The sequence below is a fragment of the Sapajus apella genome, unplaced genomic scaffold (genome assembly GCF_009761245.1).
Source record: "Sapajus apella isolate SASKATOON/1434 unplaced genomic scaffold, GSC_monkey_1.0 scaffold16, whole genome shotgun sequence".
Lineage (NCBI taxonomy): Eukaryota > Metazoa > Chordata > Mammalia > Primates > Cebidae > Sapajus > Sapajus apella.
In genome coordinates this window covers 19,956,913-19,982,919 of record NW_022436956.1, presented here as the reverse complement: position 1 = coordinate 19,982,919, position 26,007 = coordinate 19,956,913, and the positions used below count along the sequence as shown (strand labels likewise).

Sequence of the window (26,007 nt, the reverse complement as noted above, 5' to 3'; positions counted from 1 at the left end):
TAACATGGAATACAAAGCTCAAGTCTTTATTACCGAAAAAAGAAAAAGTAGCAGCAGGAGAAGAGCGGGAGGCGGTAAGAGGGGAGAGAAGAGGGAGCCACATGCTGAAATCAATACTGCCCAGGACAAGCATTATCCCATGTGGAACACCTCAAGCCTCTGCCTAGAAAATTTGATTGGATCTTCAGAAAAACCTATTAGTGTGTTGTCAGGACCTTCTGGTGATAACTGACCAGCCCTTGCCAATCGATGCTCTTCACTTGTGGAGCTCCTGATTTTTTAACAGCATAATTGTTTTTTTAATAACGGGCTGGCTCACCCACTCCAGCAAGCAGGGAGTCAAAGTCAGACTCCTAACTTAAAATATAGAGAAACGCGATGCTCCAGCCACTTCTTCCTAATTGCACAATTACTTTATGGAGCACCAGGGATGGAAGGCTGCAGTGGGGGTGTGTTTTTTTTTTTTTCAGCCAAGCGAGGTTGTTACGTCACAGAAGTAATTACACATGTCAAAATTATTTACTAAATGAAAGCCATTCTTCACCAAGGAGTCTTTATTTATTTTTTATAAAGAAAAAGAGCAAAAAGAAGATGATCCCAGGATGGCGACGACATCATAAAGCAACAATGGAATTAGTCGTCAATTATTACAGCTTTTTAATTTTCAACTCAAGAGGGAGCAACGCATATTTTCCTTAGGGTTTTAAATGCTCTACAACAACAGCAGTATTTTTGCTCTTTACCGTGCCTAGGATCTGAGATGTCAAAGCACTTTACAAATAACTTTGGGATTGAGGCTCTGTACAGCTGGAGAGCAGGGCCCAGGGAGGAAGCGATTTGCCCAAGGTCATGGCTGAATCAGAGGCACAGCTGGAAACACTACTCATGAATACTGGCTCCTGGAGTCAGAGCTCATCACCACCAGCCTGCCCACCTCCCACACACACCAAAACAAAACCCCTAAGCCAGAAAACGGCAGTGGACAGAGAAGTCGCCTGCTCTTCACAGCCCAGGGTGTTCACACTGACAATTTGCTGTACAGATTGGAAGCTGGGTGTACAGGTCAGAGATCTCTACAGATTGCCGTTGCTGGACCCAGGAGAATCAGTCACTAAGGAAAGCTAAAAGTTCACTCTGCATAGTTGGGTAGCTCAGCTTTCCATCCTGAGCCCCCAGGTGTATATGTCAGATTCTGGTCTTCCGGGAGAGGTTGACGGCCCATGCGACAGTTCACTCTGCCCACCTGGCAGGTCTGGTTCTTTTCTGGGTTGGCTCCCTCCAGAACTTGCTCTACGTGCCCAGAGTTGGGGTGCAAGATTCAGAGAAGAGAGAGCGAGAAAGAGAGGGAGAGAAAGAGGAAAAGAAAAGAAAAGAAGGAAGACAGAGGAGAGACTGTTTGGAAGCCTGTGCAGTCCCTAGAACCTCTATTTATGAAGACTCCATTCCACACTGTGTTACATATATTAGGATCCCATGTTGAGTACAGTTTCTGATTATTTACCAGTTCAGTTAGGCTGAATTTTGCTGGTGACATTATTATGGTTTTGTAGATATTTAATTAAACAATTAATACATTTGATTTTATAGTTTTCTGGCCTTCCCTGGATTTTAGAGCCCATATATATATATATTATTTTTTTTTTCTTTCCAGGTCTCAAGTATGTTCACAGGCTCTTGAAATGTTTCTAGGGCACAGGCACTATGCTTTCTGACCTTAATGGAGAAAACGGCTTAGAGAGATAGAAGAAGGGAGACGTGGGGAAAAAATGATGTCGACAGTGACAGAGCAAGAAACAACATTTTAAAAACCAAACCCAAACAAAAATTTAACAAAGCATACAGAGGAAGTTCTCAAAACTTTAGAATTGCTGGTTAGAAAGAAAAAGGAAACCCAGGCCTTACCAAGATATTTCTAAGAAAGAGACAGACACTTGAAAGACCCATCCAACCAGGGATGAAAAAAAAATCTCTTATTATTCAATAATTTATTGAGCACAGGGCCAGATACTGCACTTGGCTTCGGAGATATGGAGCTGGATCAGATACGGTCTCTACTCTCCAGGAATTTACTGTTTTTATTGAGGGAGATGGAAAGGTAAACAAACAGTTCAGATATGTGATAAGGACACAAATTGAGGTAAGCATGAGGAATTGAAAAAGCACAGAGAAGCAACCTGAAGGAGGCAGAGACATTCTCAAAAGGAGGAGGACACCCCCTGAATATTCAAAGGCACAGAGGTGGGATAGGATAGGGGCCAGGGGCCATGGGCAGTGGAGGATCTCAGGGTAACACTGAAAGGCCGAACTGAATTGAAGGCAGATTGTGAGGATTTGGATTTAGTCTGCAGTCAAAAGTGAACCAAGAGTGGTTCCCCAGCAAGGGAGGGATGGTGAGGGGCCTGGGGGAGGAGGAAGGGAAGCCAGACCAGAGGCTGCCACATTCCTTCATTTGAAGGTAAAGGGCCTGGACCAGGTGAGTGACAGGGAAATGATGCATTCGAGTCAAGTTTGAGAGTATTTAGGGGCAATGGGCAGGAATTGGAAACCAGTAGAGGCAAATAACCCAGGTTTTTAGTTTGGTAGACTGATTAAACTGAGATGGAATATAAAGGAAGCAGTAGGCTTAGAGGAAGCTTTTCATTTCCCCAACCCTCAGGATCCTAGAGCAGGTGCCATGCTAAGGGGGATGATGTCGCAAAGACTCCCCTGAAAAGTTGCCAGGGAAAGCCAGCAAACAAGGGGTGTAGGGAAACAAAGTCCTGATAGGTTACGATTTTCCTTTCGGGCCCCTCTATCCAAGACAGAAACACAGCTCTAGGGGCCCAACACTAGAAATCTGTTCATTCTGCCACAGAAGAAAGGGGCGTGAAGCGAATAGAGACAGAGAGGGGACATGATAGATACCGCCAAGGCCATGTGGAGCGCAGGGCGGAGGCTCTGCTGTGATTCATGGTTGAAGGGAGTTTATTGGAAGTTAGCTAATAAAAGCTCCCAGCTATACTCAGGGATCTGTGTTCTCCCTGGCTGGCAACACACTCTACATAATACTTGGTGCAGTGGCAGAGTCGAATGGAGACACAAATATCTATCCATCACACCAAATTCATTGGGTTAAACTCCCATCACCCGGAGCTGACCCTTTCCTACCGGAGGAAGTAATGAGCTAGAAATAAGTGCTTATCTGAAGCTGAGTCGAAGTAAATCTGCAATCACGGACACTTCAAATGGTAACTTCCTTCGGTTTGGGCTTTTCAAACAGATGGAGACTCTAGCATGAAATTGCCAAGATTAAAAAGAGAATGCTAGTTTAACACACAAGGCTGGGGAAACAGCCGGGGCCATCTACGGAGCAGGATTCCCATGTCTTGGCCAGAGACTTGCTCAGCATTCACGGGAAGCAAACAGCCCCAGAGCAAAGCAACTGGATTTCTTTCTTGGTCTTCCATGTTGGCAGAGGGAAGACAAACGAGGACACTCCGGTTTGGGGACGGCATGAATGAACCACACGTGTCCATAAATAAACCCGGAGCCCCCCAAACACGCGGCTTGCTTGTTCACACAAAAGCCAGCCTGGCAGCCCTCTCGCGGAGCCATGTTCACAGTTGGATCCTTAATGCATTGTGAGTGTTCAATCAAACTTTTAGTGGTGAAACTCTGGGAGCAGAAAGCCAGCTAAGCCCAAATGGTCCCTTTGCTTTTCCATCTTTTGTGGCTGCCTGGCTGTGCTCTTATGGGTTTTGTTGTCAACAAACTCCTGGCTTGCCTTTGAGCACTCCAAATTATTGAAAATGACTACAGCTTAAGACTGGCAGGATGATTGTTAAAAACAGCCCTGGCATTAATCATAGCTTAAGAGCTTTTGGAAAATGATTCTAATTCAGAAGGGGTGGCTTACAAAGAGGCTTGTCGAAAATGAAGCAGACGTCAAATTCTGAAAGGCAAAAAGCCTCCTTGGTACCCACACCTGGCTTCTTCTGCAATCCAGCTGGCAGAACTACATAGGGGGCACGGCTTACCCCACCAGCTCACCCCATCTGAGACCATCTTGAGTTTTCCGCATGAGTCCTGTATCATCCCTACCTCTGATATGGGGATCTTGAGATGGGAGAGACTTCAGGGAGCACCAGCAGTTACAGTCTTCCTGGCAGTCCTAGGACTAAGGAAGAAATGGCCTTGTTTTCTGTCAACAGTTGGAATGCCTTAGACCAGTGCTAAAATAAGCTGTGTGCATAGAGGCAGCTGCGTAGGCAAACACATGGTCAGCATTTGCAAGGAGCCAGGCAGGGCGACAAGCTAATACTTCTGCCTTTTGCCTGCCTGGCACAACAAAGGAGAATGATTTTTGCCATCAGCATTCTCCCTATCACGGAATCATTGCACAATTTAGTATGATTAATGGTTTCCATTTAGGAGAAGCTGAGAATGAAAACAGCGGGAGAGTGGTGGCACTCACTGGGGGTGTCTGCAGCTGATACTAGAGTGAAAGGGAGAGAGAGCTGGCCATTGCCTGCCAGCCCATATCCTCCAACCTTTACTTCCAGGCACGACTGGGGAGACACAGTTGGGCAGAGACACATGGCTTTGACATGCTTTTGCAGAAACAGTCTGAAAGCTGCAAACTTGTGAGGCACTGTTTGCTGTTTCATTCTTTCAGGCTTCCCAGTATCTGTGACTGGGAAGCCACTCCCTTCTACCTGCCAAAGGGAGTGCCAATCCCAGAAGACCCTAACTAAGGGCTGGGTCTGAGAGTGGTCAGGGCACAGTGATGGAGCTAGCGGAACTAACTACACCACTTCTTAAAATTCCTGATGGCCACGCGGAGATGCCACACAGGGAAGAAGGGACCCCTCTCTTGTGCTGGGAAGGTAGGGTGGCATCCAACATAGCCGTCTGTCTCTGGAGCGCCCAGCTGGTGGTGGACCTAGTCTCAGTGCTCATCTGGTGGCTTTCCTGGGAGTTCTTCTTCTCCCCTTGGTAGCATCCTTTTCTTTCCACTTCTGTAGACATGGCTTCTTTTCAGGTCTTACAGCTGCTGCAGGTGAGTGGTGAGACAAAGGGCGCCATAGCCAGAGACTTGTGGGTGCTGATAGAAACCAACCGGGAAAACACAGAGAATTCAAGAGGGCCTGGATTTTTTTTTTTTTTTTTTTTTTTTTTTTTTTTAGCAATAGCCTTTGGAACTGAAGCCAGATAGAGAGAAAATTGGTGATCTTGGCTGGGGCTAACGTGACTCAAGGCCCTTCTCGATGCATTGGTGTCTCTGCAAGGAAATCTATTATTTTCCATAAACTGTCTTAAGCATCTCCCGGGCTACATTTCTGGCTGTGTTAAGAATCAAGCCATCAAGAACAGCTGTGAATGTTACACACTTTCAGCGGCAGCAATGGGCTTTGGCAGGGAAGTGGGAGCAAAAAACCCAAGCAGGACATTTCAGTTGACAGTAATGGCATTTTCCCTTCCTTGTCCAAACGATAAAAGATTCATGTTCCTAATTGCAACACTATAGCTGCCCCCATCACTTTATTCTGGGAGAGGAGGTTAGAGAAAACAGGCCTAGAGAGAGGGAGAGAAAGAGAAAGAGAGAGAGATGGATAGTAATTTCGTCACTAGCTAACAGAGACTGATTAGTGCAGAAGATTCCCTTCCATAGCAATACTTTCTAATCAGGTCTGCTGTGTCTGGGCAAACAGCTTTTGTGGATTAGCTAGACTTGAGCTTGCCAGCATCCACTGCAAGTTTAAACGATGAAATACACAACTACAGAGAAAACAAACCAAAAAGAGTAATAAAGTCACACATTTCAATATTCAGCAACCATTAAGGGATTTAAATATTTGCTTGCTATTAAAGGCCTGCATTAGGCTCTTCCAACACCAGCTCTGGAAGACTGAAATATCAATTACAGATCAATTTTCCCCCTAAGTAAACACTAATGCAGGATAAACAGTATTAGAAGATGCAATAGTAACATTGCTGACTTCAGGATGGACTTCCTGCTGGTAACAGCAAGTTTAAGCCTGGTGATTAATTAACCTGAGAAGATAGCTCTTCAGGAAGATTTGAGGCGGTCATGTCTGAAATATGACTGTGAACCTGTGCACATCTGGAGGGTAGCTGAAGTCCCAGGCCCAGAGAACCGGTTGATTTGCCCCTCAGTAGTGGTCCTCACTTTCCCCAGCCCAACACTTTGAAGGATTAGGATGGAGTAAAATGGGAGGCGGAGGTGGGTGTGCTTGCGTGTGAGAGATAAAGCAGTAGACAAGGTCAGTCCCTTGTTGGAATTAATTCCGCATTTCAATAGGCAAGGCTCGAGTTGTATTTCCCAACACTGACCACCAGGGGCAGTAGACGTTTTATGTTCATTTGGGAATGAAAAAAATCAAAAAAAACATAAAAGACAAAACAAAGTTTCCTGTGTACTGAAGAGCCTGGAAGCTGAGGATTGGAAGACAGAGAAGATTTTTGCTTTCAGGCCTCAGTTCAGGGATGCTCATGTGTAATGATGTGAGAGCGTGGTGGGGACACTGACTCGTGCAGCTCCTACTAGAGGCATATTTCAACGTTTTGAGAAAAACACAAATAAGGCAAGGACTATGGTTTGCACTTTTAAAATATGCCATATCGCATTCCGAAGTCCCCTCACAATGTATGATACAATGCTAAGGCTTTGCTTAGCCATTACCCAAAATGTTATTCCCTGATATTATTCCAGTGGGTCCTTGAGAATGATGGGGCCAATAGCTCTCAAGACTGGCTGGCTCAACTCTTCAAAGCCGCCTGTAGGAAGGATGGACATGCAAACATCAACGTTTGAAATACAGCACAGGTGGCCCATTCAGATTAGGTTTAACGTAAGGCTCAGGCAGCCAGGTGCTTGACTATTCTCCCTTTAATCGGCTGGTACTTGCTGGGTGACTACTGTGTGACTTCCAGACTTTAATATGGTACTGAGCCACAAGGTCATGGATGATGGCCAAGAGTCCCTTCTTTCTTCTGTACAGGGGGCCAGGACATCAAGTGCTTCAAAACTATACATGTATGGCTGTGAATACACATTTCACCCTGAAGGAATTTGGCTGCCATTTCTTCATGACAAAGCGCTGTGTATTTGGGATCCTGGCAAAAAGGTGTATCAATCTTGGGCATAATTTTATAATAAAACAAAAATACCTTCACTTAAGCAGGGTCTTTTTACCTGTAGCACCGTGACTGCATGGTTTCTTTGAGGTTCTGGATGACAGAATTAAAGAAGCATTCCTCCATGGAGCAAGTCCACAATGGTATAAGAATTACATTTCAAGTAGACAGAGGACAGTGAAAGATTGCACCAATTAACACCCGCATATCACCTCGGGGTTCCAGTTGATGTATTTGGATAATGCCAGGCCAAAACATTTGGGGAAACTCTCTGGAGGAAACGAGGGCCATTTTCACTCTCGTACACGCTCCTCAAATGAAGGAGCGGACAACTTATCAAGCTCCTTTGAGCAGGAATTGCTTCTAGCACCTTCTCATTTGCATACCCAGTGGAGCTCAAAAGGCAAATGTGCAGCAGTCACCACCTCCTGTCTGCCTCAGCTCCAGGAACTTCTGGGTCCCTTTTCTGTAGGGTACAGAATAAACCTGGAGCCTCATGCTGCGGACAAGAGGGAAAAGGGTGAGGAGACTAAACATACTGCATGCTACGTGACTTGGCATAACTCTGCTAATGAGTGGTGAAGAGAAAAGGGTCATTAAACCTTCGAAGTCATGGTTTGCAAGGACATGATGTGTCTATATGCACAGGAACACGCAGAGCTCCCTCTGAGTGGTGACCACTTCTTCATAGCCATGGGTAACCTTCTGTCTTTAGAGTCATCATCTCCTCTATCCTGTGACTGACAGGTAATGAACATGTAGTGTCTGCCACCTTTTTGACTGAGCACTGGGCACTGACTGCATATCTCATTGATCTCTCTTAACAACCTTTGAGGCTATGGTGATGTCCACCTTGCAGAGCAGGAGACTGAAGCCAGGTAGGCTGGGCTACTCATTGGAGGTTTCACTGCTACGTGATGGGACAGGGATGTGAATGCAGGCAGCCTCATTCTAGTGTGCACTTTTGATCCTTATTCTATTCCATCTCTCTGGGTCTTTTTATAGAGAGGCAACGAACGAGTGCTCCCTACTGCTCCTTGCCCTCCGGCAGAGGCTAAGAGAGGTCACTGAAGTCTTGATGACTCTGCCTGGACTTTTTAGCACAGCCGCAAGACACATCCCACCCTGCACACAGAACTGATTTCTTTCTTCTCCCCATACAAATCAGCGGCTGGCTGGGCTTGTCGCCCTCTGTACTTCTGACTCACTTTCCTTCTCCGCGAGATTATCCCTTAAGATCCAGCTGGGGTCCCAGCTCCTACGTGAAGCTATCTGGGGATTTCTCTTCCCTTCCCTTCACTGATTTCGCTTCTCCAGAAAATTCCCATAGTACTCCCTGTGCTTCACTGTATTCGGTGGGACATCCATGGCTCAGGGTCACTTCATGTTTTCATGTGGAATAACTGACGCCCCACCTGGCCTCCAGAGACTGTCTTATACTTCTCTGCATCCCTCACTATGCTGGACATACGGCAGGTGCTCAATAACTGCTTATCTGGTTAAGTGACTTTTTTACAGAGACAGATAAGAGGCCAGGCCAGGATGGAGGTGGTCCAAGCGGAGATGCACAGGCTTCGGCCTTTCTGGAGCTTACCTTTTCTTTTCCTGTGGTACCTTCCCCATTACATGGCCAAGGGAGAAAAGGGAAACTCAACCACAGCTGGGGGGATGGTGGGAAAAGGGCACTTTGGGCCTGGCCAGACATTATCTGTGCATTTAGAAGATCAGCCACCATAATGTGTAGTCATTGCTCACTTCAGCCTGCAAGGCAAGGACGATGACAATGGACCAAATCCTGCTGTCTACCCAGGCCTGGAAGTCTCGGCAACCTAAACTGTAAGTGAGAACAATCTTCTGCAGGCAGCCAAGCCAGTCCTCCACGGCTCACGTCTTTTTATGAAAGGAGAAAGAACTTTAAATGAAGAAGGTAGAATGAATTGTTAAGACACAAAATCCCAAAGTAAGAGACAGGTGGAGCAGCCAACACAGGGAAGTTGGTGGGGTGGGGGGTGAGAGAGGGGATGAGTGCAGGAGACACGTCCACAGGAGCAGCCTGTTCCCGCGGGCCCACCACGACAGCTCGCACACCTGCACAAATCGCTGAGTCCACGCAGGAGCCCAGACTCAGCCACGGCACCCGGCTCACCTGTCCACTGAGAGTGGGGAAGAGAACAAGGACAGGAAGGATGAGCGGAGGAGGAGAGAGAACGCGGTCCCCAGCAACCCAGCCGGCAGCATGGCCTAGCATCTGCCGCCAGCATTCTTGGCCCCGCACACGGTCCTAAGGAGGAAGCTGGGACCAGAGGCCCATCTCTTCTCTCACTCGGTGGCGTCCGTTAAGAAGTCCATAAAGAGATTAAAGGATCACTTTGTAACATTAATTTTTTTTATTAAGAAGACAGATATTTTATAGTACTTCTTTTTTTTTCTTTTTTTTGTAAAAATGGTATACATGAACCAATACAAAATGCGAATGGGAACATAATGGATATGGAGTTTCTTACACCGTAACATTGTCCATGTACACCTTAAAACAGAACTGGCCTAAAGGGAAAAGTAAGACGTCGGTGTGACTAAAGAACAAGCTTATTTGGCATCAATTATACATCCTTCATTATTTTATATTCCTTTAAAAACACAAAAAAACAAGTTTGTTCTTTCTTCACTCGAAAAAAAGCGACCAACCTGTACAAAGTAATACTCAACAATACATTTCAAACAGTGCACTGTATACTTAAGAAAAAATACATAAACCAATATACAACTAAAATCCATAATTTCCTGTTTTTGCTTTGTTTTATTATTATTTTTTTTCCAATGTGTGGGGCCTACACTTTGCAATCTACCTGAGACGGAAAACACCAATCGAAACACATGAACCTGAGACATGTCAACATTGTAAGCCATAAAGTTACATCAGGAACACTGCACTACTGTACACTTTTCAAAACAGAAAGATGGGAGGTCCCAAAAATGAGATGCCAATTCTGTGAGCAATGGTGTGATTTTTTTGTTTTTTGTTTTTTTTTTTTTTTTCTAAAAAGAACAACTGAAAAAAACTTTTCAACAACATGCTAAATGATTCTCACCCTTGGATGTGGTTACACTATGGTCAGAATGGGTGCTAAGGGCTCGGAATAGAGCTGCACGTTATAAAATTCATTGAAAAAGGGATGTTCGTTGTGGCTTTTCGTCTTGGTTAAGTGCCTAGGGACAGGAGAGGGGTAAATAAAATGCTGCTCAATAATGGGTTTTCTTTTACATACCAGTCCGTTCCCAAAAGGCCCCCATATTGCAATGCTTCTATCAAAGGTTAAAATAAAAACAAGAAAAATAAACACGTTTTCAAATAACAAAGAGTTGACACTTTTTTCCCCTTAAATAAATCAGCATAAGTTTTCCACATAATGTAACAATAGTAAAAATGCACCTTGCAAAATCCAAAATTACTCACTGAAAATGTAATAGAATATATATTTATATATATATATATATAGATCTATCTTTTTTGATGCCATCTTTCCATAGGGACTGTTATCTGGAGTCTGGAGCCTTACCAAACATATGGTAAGAGTTTAGTTTTTGTCCTTCAGGACTACTTCTAGATTTCCTAGACATTTCAGTGAAAATCCCCACACTTCTTTAAAAAATGTAAATGGCAACTTGGACTCCTCTACCTTTTCCCGAGGCTCCCCATCTAAGATATGTTCAAGGTAATTGATTTTAGTAGCTATGCACTATGGCTGCCATCATGCGAGGATCAGTAATTTTTGGCAGATGGTTCTTAAGGCTGAGGAAAGAGGCCAAGGCTAGTGTATGAAAGGTAAAAAGATAAAAACACTCACATTTGAGTTTTGGTTAAGTAACTGAAAATCCCTACATGCTGTTTTTCCACCTCTGCTCTGACCTATCGAGAACTGAGAGCGACAGCAGACCAGTGTGAGAACAATACCGGCCCTTCTTTTGTACCTCCTGCCTTTGTCAAGCCAAATCTGAAGGAATGAAAGTTTCACACAGATTCGAGTTGGAAATCCCAGCATGACAAATATCTGTAATATACAGTACATGCAGGCCACATCCTACTGCCTTCCTAACTAAGCACAAAGGAAAAAAAAAAATTAACCCTGTCCCATTCAGTCATTCGCACGACACACGGACTTGCTTTTTCCTACAAATTAGTGAGAAGTAAGGCCGATTGGGAAAGGTGGATGGAATCACTTGGACAGAAACAACCAGAGCAGAACTATATTTCCCCCCTCCCTACTTCCCCTCCTGTGGCAACTCAAATTTGTCCACTTATATAAAAGGAACAGACCTCACCTGTCAGGTCTGTTTAGGGCATGGAAAAAGGAGGAGTCCTTTCCGCCCCAAGCCTTTCTGGACAGCGTGGGGTATCTATACTGAGCCGTCTACAGATACAGAATTAAAGACAGATTCAATCTCATTGTGACACACCTCACTTGCAGATAACCCTGTACAGTAATGTAGTTCCACAGCAAACAGAACATTTTCTGAATCACAGTCTAATTTTCTAGTCTTCACTGCTCTAAGTATTTGAAACATGGGCAGCAGCAAAGAGTTTTCATTGTTTGTTCACCCAAATCTTTACGACAACAGAGAAGAATGCATTATGGATACACTAAATTCTGAACTATGAAATCTAAGCTGTGCTGGTTCTCCTTTTATGAAACTGAATTTGGAACAGAAAGCAGTTACCACAAAAATAAACAAAAGAAAGTAAAAATAAGAACAAAACAGGGAAGGAAAAGAGTCTAAGGAATCCCAGCAGGCAAATTCCAAAATGGGAGATTTTGGAAAAAATCCAAAATTTGGGGGGGACGGGTATAAATGTGCACAAAGGGAGAAAAAAAAGGAACGCAACAAACAAACAAAAAACAAGGCACAGAATTTTCTGCAATCTACTGAAACTAAATCCAAGTATCCAAGTTTGACTTGGTAGGAAGAAATAAAAATTAAACAAATTAACAAACAAACAAAAAAAGAGGTGTCAAACAGCAGAGTGTACTTTCCAAAGAACATTTTTTTTTTTTTTACACAGCAAATCCCAAGCCTTCCCAGTCTCACACCTTTCCACCCATTCATAAAAAAACACACGAATTTCTCGCAAGTTCCAATATCACTGTCTCTTTATCATCTAAATAGGGCCAGTTGGACACCTCATTGAAACAAAAAGGCTGATCTAGATGAAGTACTCTTTCTTTTCTTCGGAGTTGTTCTGTCCTCCTTCTGCATTGATTATAGCTGTGTCTGCGTCTGCTGCGTCATCGGCTCCTTTGGCTTCATGAGTGAAGTATGTACCTGAAAGATGAAGGGGTAAAGCACCGTGACTGTCTGATGGCCTCTGTGTAAAGTGGTACAGAGATGGCAACTTGCTTTATGGCCATCATCAGCCGAAGTGGTGTGCAGGCAGCAGAGGGGAAAAAACAATTGGAAGAAGAGAGCGGGGTGGGTGAGACAAATGGGGATCCGGGGGTTCCAAAGGCACCACTCCAACTGAACCGCTGCGATATAATTCAGCAAATGAGACATTAGAGCAGTGATTATGACCAGAGGATGTCAGCAGAAGAAGACGTGAATGGGAGCTAAAAATGCAGAAAGCTGGAGAGCTGCTGACTAACGTATAAACAGTAAACACCAATGACCAGATATATGCACGTACATGGTTAAAGACCAAAGCAAGGGAAGAGCAATTAGCCAATAAATGAATTAGGGCCCTGATGATGCTTCTGTCGTCATCTCAACTCATTTATCTGAACCACAGTCTCCTGTCTTTATGAAACATTATTGCCTATGCATAGGTGAGAATGTGCTTGAACTTGCACAAGTGTGTTTGATTTTCCTATGTCTTCCAGGTTAGAGTGAGGTTCCAGATTGAGAAAGAATTTGACATTGTAACGGCTGGGGTCAGGGTTTGGGAACTGTCTTAATGAGCAAGTGAGTCTCTCTCATTATGTAACTCTAGCCTGGACCCGGATTCATGGATTTGCTAATTGGCACAGCCACTTTATAATGACATTAGACAGATGTTACAAAGTTAGGGACACTCTTATCACCAAATCCCAACAGTTTACATGGAGAACGACAAAGACTGCACCTCAGTATGCTATATAGGTAGAACTTAAACTGCCTGCCATAATCAAATAATCTTCCTCCTGTTACATACTGTATTCCTGAAGAGTCTTCTACTTAAAAGGGTTGAGACATTCGCTATATTTTCAGGTTTTCAAAGTGACAAATCTGAGAAAGCAAGCGGTCAAACGCTTCTCGGTACCCTTTTTTCCTGCTGTAGAGTGACACACATGTTCCCTTACCCTGGTCCTTCACAGCTGCTGCTCAGATGCTGTGCTCTTTGGCCTTACCTCCTGTCTCTATCAAGCTTACCACCGAGAGGCTGGGAGTTCTTGGCCAAACAGACTGCCTCCTGAGTGTGGGCCGAGGGTGAAGTACGGACAGCTCTGATTGTCCTAAACTGTTTTATGCTTGAGACAGGCACTCTGTATCCTAAAGGTGCTTAAATACCTTAGACCTCCACTGCTGTGCTCAAGGGACCTTCCCCCAAACCCAAGTTCAACAATCAAGCAGTATGCAAGCACCTAGAAAACTCTGCAAGCTCACTGCACAGTGCTTGAGAAAAATAACTGAGAGAGACAAGGGCGGACAAAGAAAAGGAAGAATAAATTACCAAGAGAGGAGAAGAGGATCAGAGCAGCATGGGGCAGAGAGGAGGGGCATTGGAAAAGATGATTGCCCATCCAGACTGCACAGTTGATAAGTGTGATGATTAATGGCAATTTAAATCAATTGCACTAATTTTAAAAATACATATTTATGTGGCTTTTAAGGCAAAAAAATTTCTTTAACCTGGGCACATCAAACCAAGGAAGTCTTCTAGCCACTGTGACCAGCTTACTCAGAGTCTGGGGCCAGAGAACAGGGGGATCCCCTCTGCCTCATAAAACAGTAGGTTGTGGATGCGCTTTTTCCATGTTTATCCTTTGGGGGTTCATGCCACATCTTGCACACCAGCCTCTACTTTATCATTTTTCCTGTATCCCCAGTTATGGATGGCAGAATAACAACTCTACAAAGCTTCATATTTAGAGAAAATCCGAATCAAGGAGTGCTGCTCATCAACTCCCAGAGTCCTAATCAGCGGCTGCTAAGATTTCTGGTTTTTTTTTTTTTTTTTTTTTTCCCTCTTCCAGTTTCAGGAATCAAGAGAGGCCATGTGGCCACATACATCAAATTGCCTATCAAGAACAACCTTGTAAAGTCTCCAAAGGCAGAAGCTGGGGGGACACGCTGCTCCTGCCTGCCGAAGCCTTGCTTACCTTTATGTCTGGCAAAATAGCGCCCCAGAATGATGAGCAAGCACAGCATGGCGAACACCACCACCGCAACGACGCCACCGATCACGGCATGATCCACTGCCCTGATCGAGCCTTCTTCACCTGCTCGGGAATCTGTTAAAATCAGAAGAGGAATAGGGATGTAGAGCTTACTACAAGTCACCAGAAGCCCCGGCGACACTGTCTCCAGGGTCAGAGGGTCACCTTCTTTTTTAATGGAGGAGTCAGAGAGGACAATCGAGATGGATCGAGTTACACTGAGGGAACAGGCTGACCTGTCCAGTGCTGAACTGATCTGTTCTCCCCAGAAGGCAATTTCATGATAAGCAGCATAGGAGGGTTAATGCATGTGGAACAAGTTTAGGGAGGCAGGGAAGGAAGAAATAGTCTACCTGGCCCTGACCTAGTCTTAGCGTTCTCTCTATCTGTATCCAGTTGCAGGCCTAATTAAGGAGGTTGACCTGACTATTTGAGGATGCTCTGAATGACACCTTAAGGCAAGGATGGAGAATCTTTCTATAAATGCCCAGTGACTTTTATTCCCTGATAGATTAGGTATATGCATAGGAAAAGCAAGGGACTCAAAAGCCACGGCTGCCTCGAGATAAAACAAGGATTATAAGACTAAAGACAGATGACAGGCTTGCTACATTTAGGATGTATGAGGGAGTAAGCCTCAATTTAAAACCTAAAAACCTATTTCAAAAGAGACAGCAAGGAATAATTGTCCATTGGCACAGACGGTTTTTATTTTATTTATTTAACACCTTGCAATGCAATTAATTTTCCTTTATAAGCATCACTCCCTCAGGATGTCTTCCTCCGACTGAGGAACGACATGTTTGGCTGGGGAACAACTCCAGAATGAACCCAGAATGAGCTATGGCGATGCAGAATGGATGTATGGTAGTGTAAACAATTTTAATTTAGGAATGTGGCTACATCACCCCTTGCTGAAATCCTAATGGCATCCGAGATTTATAATGTAGTAAAAAACAATTATTCTCCCGTTGATTAATACATTAACATTTTGGAGTGGAAGCTAAACCATTGTCTTTTTTTTATTGAGTCAAGTACGACACCTCCATTAAAATGATTTACTAGCTGTACCTTACAATTTAAGCACAGCAGCAACAGAAACGGTAAAAATCTTTTAACTTTACATGATTTGTGAAGTCATATGTGAAGGATTTACCATTTGAATCTTTCAGTACAAGAAGCACATGGCCTATAAATCTGTCCCCCTTGCAGTTGCTGGACGCCTAAGAGAAATGCATTTCACCAGGAAGACTGAGAGTGCAAATTCAAGTCAATTTTTAAGAAAGATTTATCTCTGTCTCTCTCCAAAGAACAGAGCAAATCTCTGAAGCCTCCACCTCTAATAATATTTGAAGTTTATCGATCAAGTGTACAGATCCGTGACAGCTAAAGGTAATGGTGCTCTTTTGAGCCGAAACCTGATACAACACTTTCAGCAGGAGGGCATGATTTACACTTTCTATCGATATTTCCAATTCTGCTCTGAGATTAAGTACTGAAGGATGCGGGGAAATAACTCGTGACTGAGGGTTCCATGAAAAGTGCTTTAATTAAAAGAGTTTAAATTTTAAAACGAAATATTTAAAGTGTTTCATTAAGTTATCTTTGAAAGGACTACAGAAAAACCCAAACCCAAACCCAGACAGAAATGCCAAATCAGAGGCAGCAGCAGGTCGCCCAGGACAACAGGATGATGGGAGTTTAATTGGAGAAGGGAGCTGGGTTGGAGGCAGAGTGCACTGCAGCCAATTAGCCGGCTCCGAGCCGAGCGAGCCCCTCCAGCAATGTGTCTAATAAGCTCAACTTGAAGTGTGGTGGAGAGGAATATCCCTCCTCAGCCAAAAGTGTTGCCGACCGCAGATGCTACAGCCCCCATTGTCTTGAAAGTCATTTCAACAAGGCAGAACTCAGCCAAGGGAAGTTATTTTTTTTTTCCTTTTTAGAGACGACAGAACTCGTTGAAGGGGAGCATTCCCCATGGGGTGCTGCTGGACACGGGGTGTCTGCTGGAGGAGAGTGCTTGACACACTGGAGATGTTCAGTCCAACTGCACAGAAGCAAAATTGCTCATGGGGGACAAAAGTAACAGAAAAGACAGCAAGTTGGGTTTTCCTTAGGGAGCTGTCAAAATAGGGAATCTTGTGGGAATGAGAATTAACTCATCTCCAATGGCCATGAGCTTCAGACCTATTAAAATTTATGTGTCTTTCAACGCACTCCGTGTGTCTTAAAATTGGGGGAGGAAAACAAGTGAGACTAGATAAGGATGGAAAAGTTAGGCACAAGAGGCAAGAGGTGAAGAGGCTCCCATTCTAGGAATACTGAGAACAGAGAGAAGCTTCGAGAAGCTGTCCAGAACAGTTCTAACCCATTTAGGGAAAGGCACTCTCTTGTCTGCTCTTAATAAAAGACTGCCTCCCCTCCATGACTAGACACAGAATATTCTGGAAGCCTAAGGGAGGAGAGGGAGGGGAGAGACAGAGAGGCTCTGTGACAAAGAAAAACAAACAAAACCCTCCCCCAAACAAAAAGACCTCACAAGGCATGTATCTGTGGGATTAATTTCTTGAGCCAAAACTGTTCACTTGACCTTTGCTCTTCATGAACTTTGAGCTAAATATGCTCAGTGTTGCTATTTTCCCCTGCACTTTGCCCAACTTCAGTACTAAGGTTCTCATTATCTTGCCCACCCTCAAGGACATACATATTTTACAGATACTTATTTATAAGGGTAATCTCTCCAACTATCTTCTGATACTCACTTTGATCAGAAAGTTTACTACCACCAGTTAATCACCAAGACATTTCTCCTGCCTTCGATTACTGCAGATGGACACAGAAGGTAACTGATGTTTAATTTACAGGGAACACTGTCCGTTACGAGCGCCTCGCCGCCTCTTCCCACCCCCACTCCCACCCCCTGGGATTATGTGGGAGGTGTTAATAGAGTTGTGCCTGTTCACTGAGTGCCTCTGTCTTGGCCTTCTCTATGAAAAGCAGAGATGTTTCTGGAGTCATCTCAGTCCGTTATTTCCACGTGTGGGGAGGGTGGGTGAGTGTTCATAATGCTATGGATTGGCTCAAGGCAGCAGGGCCCGGGTGAGCTGCTTGCACCTGCGAGCTATGTCTCACTCGTGACATGAAGCAATCGTGTAAGATGCTGCCCGGAGGGGCGCTCAGCTACTGGAGTCACACGAAAACCAGAAACGGAAGGAAATACCGACCACCAAGAGAAGCACAGCTCTGACCAAGTGTGTCAGTTGCTTGACCTTTCCTCCCATTACCAAGGCAAGGACTCTGACCAATTCCATGAGAAGTTACTTCTAAGTGGAAAGGCTATGGGTTTCCCCATCAGTACCAGATCCTGCTCCTTTAGGGTGCAGACCTCTTCATTCAGGTCCCATGAGATGCTGGCTTTCCTCGGGACATCCTCTTCAGATTCCCAGCTCGTGTTTTGAATCAGGTGGGCAAGGAAACCAGAGGCAGATTCTACAGCTGCCCCCAGCTTGTCAATTGAAAAATAAATGTGGGAGTGGAAAACACTTTTAAACATGCCCGATGCTCAGGCATGTGGACATCTCTTCGGTTTAGCAAGTCATGTTTTCTTGTTCCCTAAGAGGCTGCAAGTGTTCCTCTTACTAGTAACAGGTGTAAGAGTGTTTCTATTCTGGGACTAAGCTCTGTTCCATCATCCTGAAAAGTAAAGCCATGTTTTTGCTTGGTGAATGGTTACCAAGGTTATTCCAGCCTCAAAGAACCAAGCATGATGGCATAACACAGTCTGACTGAAGAATCTCATCCAAATCATTTCACATGTGACCTCAAGTGAGTTAGGCCTAGTCACTGAATGATTCTGACTTGCAGATGCACAGTGTCAAGGTTGGGAGGTGTTCCTGACAGCTCACAGTTGTGGTACAACCCTCCCTGCCCGTCCTGTCCCATCCTGCAGCCACTTCCATGGCTCTAAGTGTGACAGATAAATCATTAGCTGTTTAGTATTCGTGAGTTAGCTTTTCTTTTGGCAAAAAGCTGAAACAACTTGGCTCCAGGTGAGAGTTTACAAGCTGTTTGTGGAATGTTAAGTTGGCTACTACTGTTTGGGTCACAGCTTCAACAACCCTGGGCTCGCTTTAGTGTCTCAGAAATTGCGGGACAGTAAAATCTCAAAGCAGCTCCCAAGAGTGATGCCCCAAACTGCTCAGATTTCTTTACCTTGGGCCAGTTGACCTGGCCCGATTCATTCCTCATGGGCAATATGAAGGGGAACGTTCTAAAGGCAGTAGTTCCCCAGGGCCTGATAAGAAAGGTGACTGCTAGTGGAACTTCAGTCTCCTTTCCCCCTCCTTCTAGGAGACTTCTCTTTCTCTACTTGCTTTCACTCTTCAAACTCCTTGCCAGAGTCCTCTTAAATGCGGCACTCTGGCAGCCATGCTGCCTGTATTAAACAGGGCTCTGCAAGAGATCCTGGTTTCTATGGCTACTTTACCACTTGGCATGAGATGTGTAGCATAAACCGCCATGCAAATGCCATAATCATGGATCTGTGATAAGCCTAGAAGGCTCTGTTGCCAAAGCAGGGATCCATGGTTAACTGGAGAGTGGCTAGTACATCCTAGACAAGCTCCTGGCAAATAGGGACTTTGGCAGAAGGACTCACTGAACAGAATCTTCACTGCAACTGCTGCCTGCCCACCCTGAAACCCTCGGCTACACATAGTCCAAGGTCAGTCTTTGTGCCAAAAGGACACCAAGTTTTCTACCTCTAAGGAGTGAAGGGTGACACGGTGATACACAATAAAGTATGCAGCATGAGGCATGGCAGTCACACTGCACTGGGTCACTCTCTCGTCTCAGACATCCCCGGCTCAGGCTGGAAGGCACATTTAGCAATGTGGTGCTTAAACGCACACTTTGAACTTTTTTCATAGGTCATAAACCACCATAGCTCTCATCTTTAATATTTGAGCCCTGGGGAGGTTCTAATGATATTAGTCCTCCTATTTCTATTGAGGGACGGTTCAGATGCTCAGCGTTCTGCGCTTCCCCCACCTGTGGATGGCGGGAGGGAAAGAACTGTTGCTGACTTTTTGCAACAGTTTTGTCACTTGGCTCAGTTTTAGTTTCTTTCCTGGGCTGAGATCTTGCTGGATAAGTCAGTTTAATTAAAAAGTCTCAGAATCGGTGTTTGTAATGGAAATGCTGCCTTCAGCTTCCTAGGGTTGTAGGGATTAGTCTATATCAGAGAAAGCTTAGTGACTGTGATGTCATTTGTTACTTCTTGCTAGGAAGAAATAAAAAGCCTGGTAGTGGATTTCCCAAATCTGAAGCAAAACCATGATTTGACCTAAAAAAAAAAATTACACTCAAGAAAACCTGGCACCATCTGAAAATGTAACTACCCATTCTCATCTATTGTAGTTCCCGTCCATGGCAACAAAAATAAGTGTGCATTTTAAAAAGCACAACTTTATTACTGAAGGGGAACAAACTGAATGGCATGCGCTGACAAAATGCCACATTATTTGCTAATCCTAATATGTTATTCTTCTTTAAGATTTGCTTTTCTCAGCACCAATTCAATTATAGATGCTACAAATCCTTCTGACATTTAATTCCCTCTTGTCAGAGAGTAGTAAATGTATACAGTACATGCACAGCTTTCCCATTAAGATGTTAATATATATTGGAGCACACTACCCTTTATGCAGCATAACCTTTCTTTTCTGTCTTCTTAGAAAGTGGACAAGAATGAATAAACGTAAAGCAAGAAAATCATGAAGACTCCCATATAGCATCCCAGGCAGCTAATACTACATGTCAGCTGCATTCAATTCTAGCAACGTAACTGCATCTATCCTAATGTTTCAAAGGAGCTATGTTAAGCTACTTAAAGGAAAACTGCAGTGATCATCCTCATTGTGCCACCTGGAGCTCAGTATGTATTCATTTAAATTAGAAGTACTGCACACAGATTTTGGCTGTACCTTGTTACTACTTAATGATCAGGACTGAGGGCTCTCTTAGACTATCACTGGCTACATTGCTTTCCAGAAACAGGCCTGAACAGGAGATGAGTTAGGAGCTCTCCTGCATGGCCCACTGGAAAGAGCACTGGACTTGCTGTCATTTCTGGGATAGAACTTGAGCTTCGTTAGTTTTCTGTGTGACTTCAGGCAAGTCAATCAGGCACTCTGAGCCATTACAGACTTCACAGGGTCACTTTGAGAGGTCACTGTTTGCCTGAAAATGATATGCTCAGGGGTTGGCATATCATAGGGACTCGGTGTTTGCCAAATTTAAATCTCCTATATTAGAACCTAAGAAGGGCTTTTCCAGTTCTTATCACCGACCCAAGGCAAATAATTACCAGTTAATTAGGGGTAAATGTCATACTGTATACTTAGCATTGTCCAAACATGGTAAGATGCCCAATAAACACTTACTGAGTTGATGTCATGAAGTTCTTTCTTTTCATTTGTGCAGAATTGACATGTAACTAACGGCTTAGCTGTCCTCTGTGAAGGTCAAGGCTGTGCGCCTGGCAGCTGAAGGCCGTCTGATTCAAGTCGTGATTCAGGTGTACCATTTGAGTATCAGGATATTAAATACTATTGCCAGCTAAGTATGAAAACAGTGTTTTTTGTTTTTTTTTTTCTTGTTGATTTTTTCCCCTCTCAAATTCCCTGATTTAGTTAATTTAACCATGAGTGGAAATAACTTGATCCAACAGGCTGCAAATCCTCCCAAGGCATTTAGCATCACCGGACACACTAATGGTTGTGCTTGAGTCCACTCTGCACATCTCATGAAAGTACAGATTTAGAAATGTGATCGTCTTTTCCACTTTAAGCAACAGAAGGCACTGAGGATGACACCAGAGTTTTCCTTAAAGGAATATGCACCTAATAAAGAGGACAGTTGTCAAGTATTTCCAAACATACATTTCCCACTAGAATCTCTCTCTGGAGAAAGATGCTTCAGTGGACCTAAGGCATTTGGGGGTGTGAGGAGGATGGATTAATGAATATGGTGAAGTCACCCCAAAGCAGTGTCCAACCTGTAGAACTAAGAATTCACACTTTGCAACTTTTTAATTTGGAAGAAAAGTTCCTGTTTGATGGTCTCCTCCCTTCCCATGGTGGAAACAGGAGCATGTTGGATTATGAGAAAGATCAGCAGCAGGAAGCAGCTCAAACACATTGTGGGGAAGTCGCTGGTGAGCTGGTGTGGACCCAATGTGATTTCTTTAGTCTACTGCCTTGTAGGAAACAGAATTTTAAAAGCAAATTTACGTAGTTTAATCTTTTCCAGCCATCATTTTCCCATGGCATTCAGGGTCAGCTCGAGGGAAACTGATTCCATAATTAGGGTAATCACTGGGACAATAGCACTGAAGTACCAGAGCAGACTTTAGGTCTTCTTTGAGGAGAAAGAGCTTGATTTGACGCAGGAAAAAATTCTTCCCAGGTTAGTCATCACATTGCTCTATGCCTGATGGGCTGCAGACAGCCTGACTTTTCCCTCATTCCCCAAATGTGCACACTGAATTGAAAAGGGTCAAGAGGATTACCAAAGACCCCAGAACATAGGAAGCTGTGGATTTCATAGGGGGAATGGTGGCCCCTGCAATTCAAAGTTCTCTACTTCCTCTAGAACCAGGAAGACCCATGCTTCACTTCTCACTGTCTCCTAAGTAAACCATTTGACCCTTTGGGCCCAGTTTCCTCATTTTTTTTTTTTTTTTTTGAGTGTCACTCTTGTTGCCCAGGCTGGTGTGCAATGGTGTAATCTTGACTCACCGCAACCTCTGCCTCCTGGGTTCAAGCAATTCTCCCGCCTCAGCCTCCTGAGTAGCTGGGATTATAGGCATACACCACCACACCTGGCTGATTTTGTATTTTTTTTTTTTTTTATTAGAGATGGGGTTTCTCCATGTTGGTCAGGCTGGTCTCGAACTCCTGACCTCAGGTGATCCACCCGCCTCGGCCTCCCAAAGTGCTGGGATAACAGGTGTGAGCCATGGCGCCTGGCCAGTTTCCTCATTTATAAATGGAGACCAACAGCCCTTCCTTAACAATCTTTAGATTTTCATGAAAATCTTCTATAGCTGGCTCATTCTCATCTATCTGGGTCTTCCTGTTCCAACAGCCTTCCCTGGTGAGCTTTTCTACACTGGCCTCCAGCTTCTCCCAGCCCCAGTCCCTTACTTTCACTTTATCCAGTTTTATTGTTTCACAGCATTTGTCACTGTCCAAGATTAACTGGTATTTTGAGTGTGTCTCCCTCACTAGTGTGTCGCTGTAGGAGAGCAGGGGCCCTGGCTCCTGAAGGCCACGGCAGCTCCGGCTCCTGTTGGTCTTGTTCACTGCCGCATCCCTGATGCCCAGCTCAGAGCCCAGCACAAGGAGCTCAAGTAATTTGTTGAATGAATAAAGATCAAATGAAGTAATATGTGCAAAAGAGCTTTCTAAGTTACAAAGTATGAGGCAGATACAAGCCAAACCATGCCACACTTTAGATTTATGGGCCGTAACTTAAATATATCTATACAGCCCATCTGGTTTTTGGTGTTTTATTATCATTATTGTTGTTATTACTCTACCAAGAGAATAAAATAGTCTGCTTGTCAAATCTGGACCACACTTTATGTGGGGGTCAATTAGGAAAGAGTTCCCCCTAAATGGTACAGCTACTGAGTTTCTCATACACAATTAAGGCAAGTTTAGCCAGAACTTTAAGGCACTCCCAGTAACCTGAAGGCCATATATCCCACAACTCCAGGACTGATAATCTAGATCAAAAGACCCTTAAATGCTCCTATTATCTACATATAGGCTTTTTTTTTTTTTTTTTTTTTTGAGATGTAGTCTCTTTCTGTTGCCCAGGCTGGAGTACAGTGGTGCCATCTCGGCTCACTGCAACCTCCACCTCCGAGTTCAAGCAATTCTCTTGGGTCAACGCCCTCCCCAACCACCACCACCACCAGTAGCTGGGACTACAGGCATGTGCCACCATGCCAGGCTAATTTTTGTGTTTTTAGTAGAGACGGGGTTTCTCCATGTTGGCCAGGCTGGTCTCAAACTCCTGACCTCAGGTGCCCACCTCAGCCTCCCAAAGTGCTGGAATTACAGGTGTGAGCCACTGTGCCCAGCTAAATGTAGGCTATATTTTGAAACCATGTTTCTTGTATAATCCATTTAGGGGACTACAGTTGGTTCACCTAGATTCCTCCTAACATCTAGGTGAGGGTTAGCAAAGCCATTTAGAATTTGCCCTCCACCCATGCTTTTTTTTTTTTTTAAATGGATTGTGAGAGAGATGTTGTAGGAGTTTTCCAGATCACTTTCTTGTTTTGTAGGGCAAGAGCTGAAAGCATGTTTTGAGGAATCATGACAGCTCCGGAATTTGTCGGTGCCTTTGCTTCCAAAGCAGAAGACTGATGGATTTCTTGAACTGTGCTGGAGGGCCATTTTCTGGCACACTGTATATTTACCACCTCACTCCACTAAACAGTTCCCCAAGGCCCCTCCACTGCTGAACGGAGAGAGGCAGTCGGAGACATTTTGAAAAAGTTTTAAAATAAAATAGAAGGATAAATATGCTTAAAGCTATTCTATTCCACATGGGTGGCAATAACCACCAGCTGTCACCAGGAAACAGCAGATGTAATTGATAAAACAATTCAAAACTCTTATGGATCCATCATCAATAAAGTTAACACCCAAAAAGTAAATGAAAGGGTTCAAAGTAGAACTGGATAAGCTCCCCAGGCCTGCCAATAATTAAATCACTGAACTACATACGAGCATAATTTCTTTATGCAGATTAAAGAGGAGGATCAGCCGGGCAACTTGCTTTGCTGGGTGAGAATGGAGCACCATATGTTGCTTATGAAACTGTCATTAACTAAGGTAGCACTGGTGTGTGGGAGAGGCGGGGACAAAGGGGGCAGGTAGAGGATAGACCATCATTATTTGGAAGGAAATTGAGTACATAACGTTTATCCATAATATGGAAAGGATGAAATTTCTACCCTGATGCAGCAGGGAATGGATGATATTATTCATTACCACAGTTTAGCATTAAATGTGCAACACCTACTCTAATTTATTGATGGGCTGTTTAAGACGGGTGTTAACCTGTTTGTCTTGTATTATAATTGAATTCAGTCTCTAGGCTACAGAAATTTGAGAAGTTCATCCTTTCTCAATCAATATGCTCCCCTTCAGTGACCCATTTCAAGGCAGCTTCATAAAAATAATGTATTTTGTTTTAATAAATTTAAACACTATGACAGCTGCTCAATTTTTATTGGTTGTTTTTTTTCCCTTCTGATGTCTCTTTGCTGCCGAGTGAAGCCAAGCTCACAATCAATAGTAATTGATTAATCAGCATCCCCTTTGAACAAAAGTGCTAATCAGTTTTTGATTAGTTCATCAAACCAGATGCAAAAGGCAGCCCAGCCCAGCCTGATAGTTCATCAGTGTTCTACATGACTTATGGCTCCTGAGCAATATATGACTGCAGTGTTCCTGAAGGGAGTGGGGGAGGGGGACAACATAATTATTAATTTAACTGAATTATTATGAACACAAACAGTTGTTGGTTTATTGCTTCTGACTCGGGTGATTGATAGAACTGCAGCAGGGACCCATCTGACATGGCGCAGTGCTGAGGCCCAGAGTATTCCTAACTGATGATGCTGGTGGAAGGGGTGGATGGCTGATTCAGTCACATTTTCCTAAAGAGGAGAAAAATGACTTTTGCATATCTGAGTGATCCTTGTCTGGCTTCTGTCCCAAGAGGGATCAGGGCCAACACACCCACCAGCTTTCTTAGAATCTTTGAGAAGATCCAACTGCCAGGGCTACTGTGTCAAAGAGAGTTGTTTTTTTTATGGTCAGAACTGAGACTGTCTATCACCAGAAATACAAGCAGAAATTGCTTACTTCCAGCATCCCATTTTAAGCAGGGAGAAGGACTTATCCACCCTTATTTTAAAAGAAAACTAGGCAAATGTTTTTGGAACTTCTCTACACCACAAAGAAGAGACAAAAAAGAAACACTGTCTTGATGGGCCCACTATCTTTCGAATCTATTTATTTACCTAAATGCATTGGGATTTAGAAATTCATTCATTCATACAGTTAAGTGTCAATTGGGTGCTTAGTACATGACAGGCATACAGCAGTGAACAAGACCAGCATGGCCTCCTGGAGCTTCCAGTCTTTAGAAAAATAAATCCAACAGCTAAACTCAAACTACATGCTACATAACAGCAAAGTGAAGATATCCCTGAGGTATATCAGAAGCACATAGTTGGCAATAAATCTACTGCATTTTGAAAAATTGGCTAGTACTATCTTATTCTCTCAATGGGTAAGACTTATAATTAAGGACTGTACCTCAACAACCAACTATTAAAGGGAGCTTCAGTAAAAGCTCCTTGGGAATCTTTCTT

The 26,007-nt window shown here is 43.9% G+C and overlaps 1 protein-coding gene across 10 annotated transcripts in view; it reads right to left on the bottom strand.

Moving 5' to 3' along the window:
- Positions 1-532: 532 nt before the first annotated feature.
- The window catches only part of CADM1 (cell adhesion molecule 1), a 337,698-nt gene continuing 312,223 nt past the window's right edge, over positions 533-26,007 (bottom strand). For 5 of the 10 annotated variants that reach the window (XM_032285452.1, XM_032285453.1, XM_032285456.1 and 2 more), the window contains 2 exons: positions 14,490-14,621; positions 9,502-12,456 (listed from right to left, as the gene is read on the bottom strand). In XM_032285452.1, the coding sequence (XP_032141343.1) occupies positions 12,338-12,456; positions 14,490-14,621 (251 nt within the window). In that variant the 3' untranslated portion in view covers positions 9,502-12,337. Of the gene's footprint in view, positions 5,554-9,501; positions 12,457-14,489; positions 14,622-24,864; positions 25,774-26,007 lie in introns of those variants that run through there. The other 5 variants (XM_032285454.1, XM_032285458.1, XM_032285462.1 and 2 more) reach the window with 3 other exon arrangements.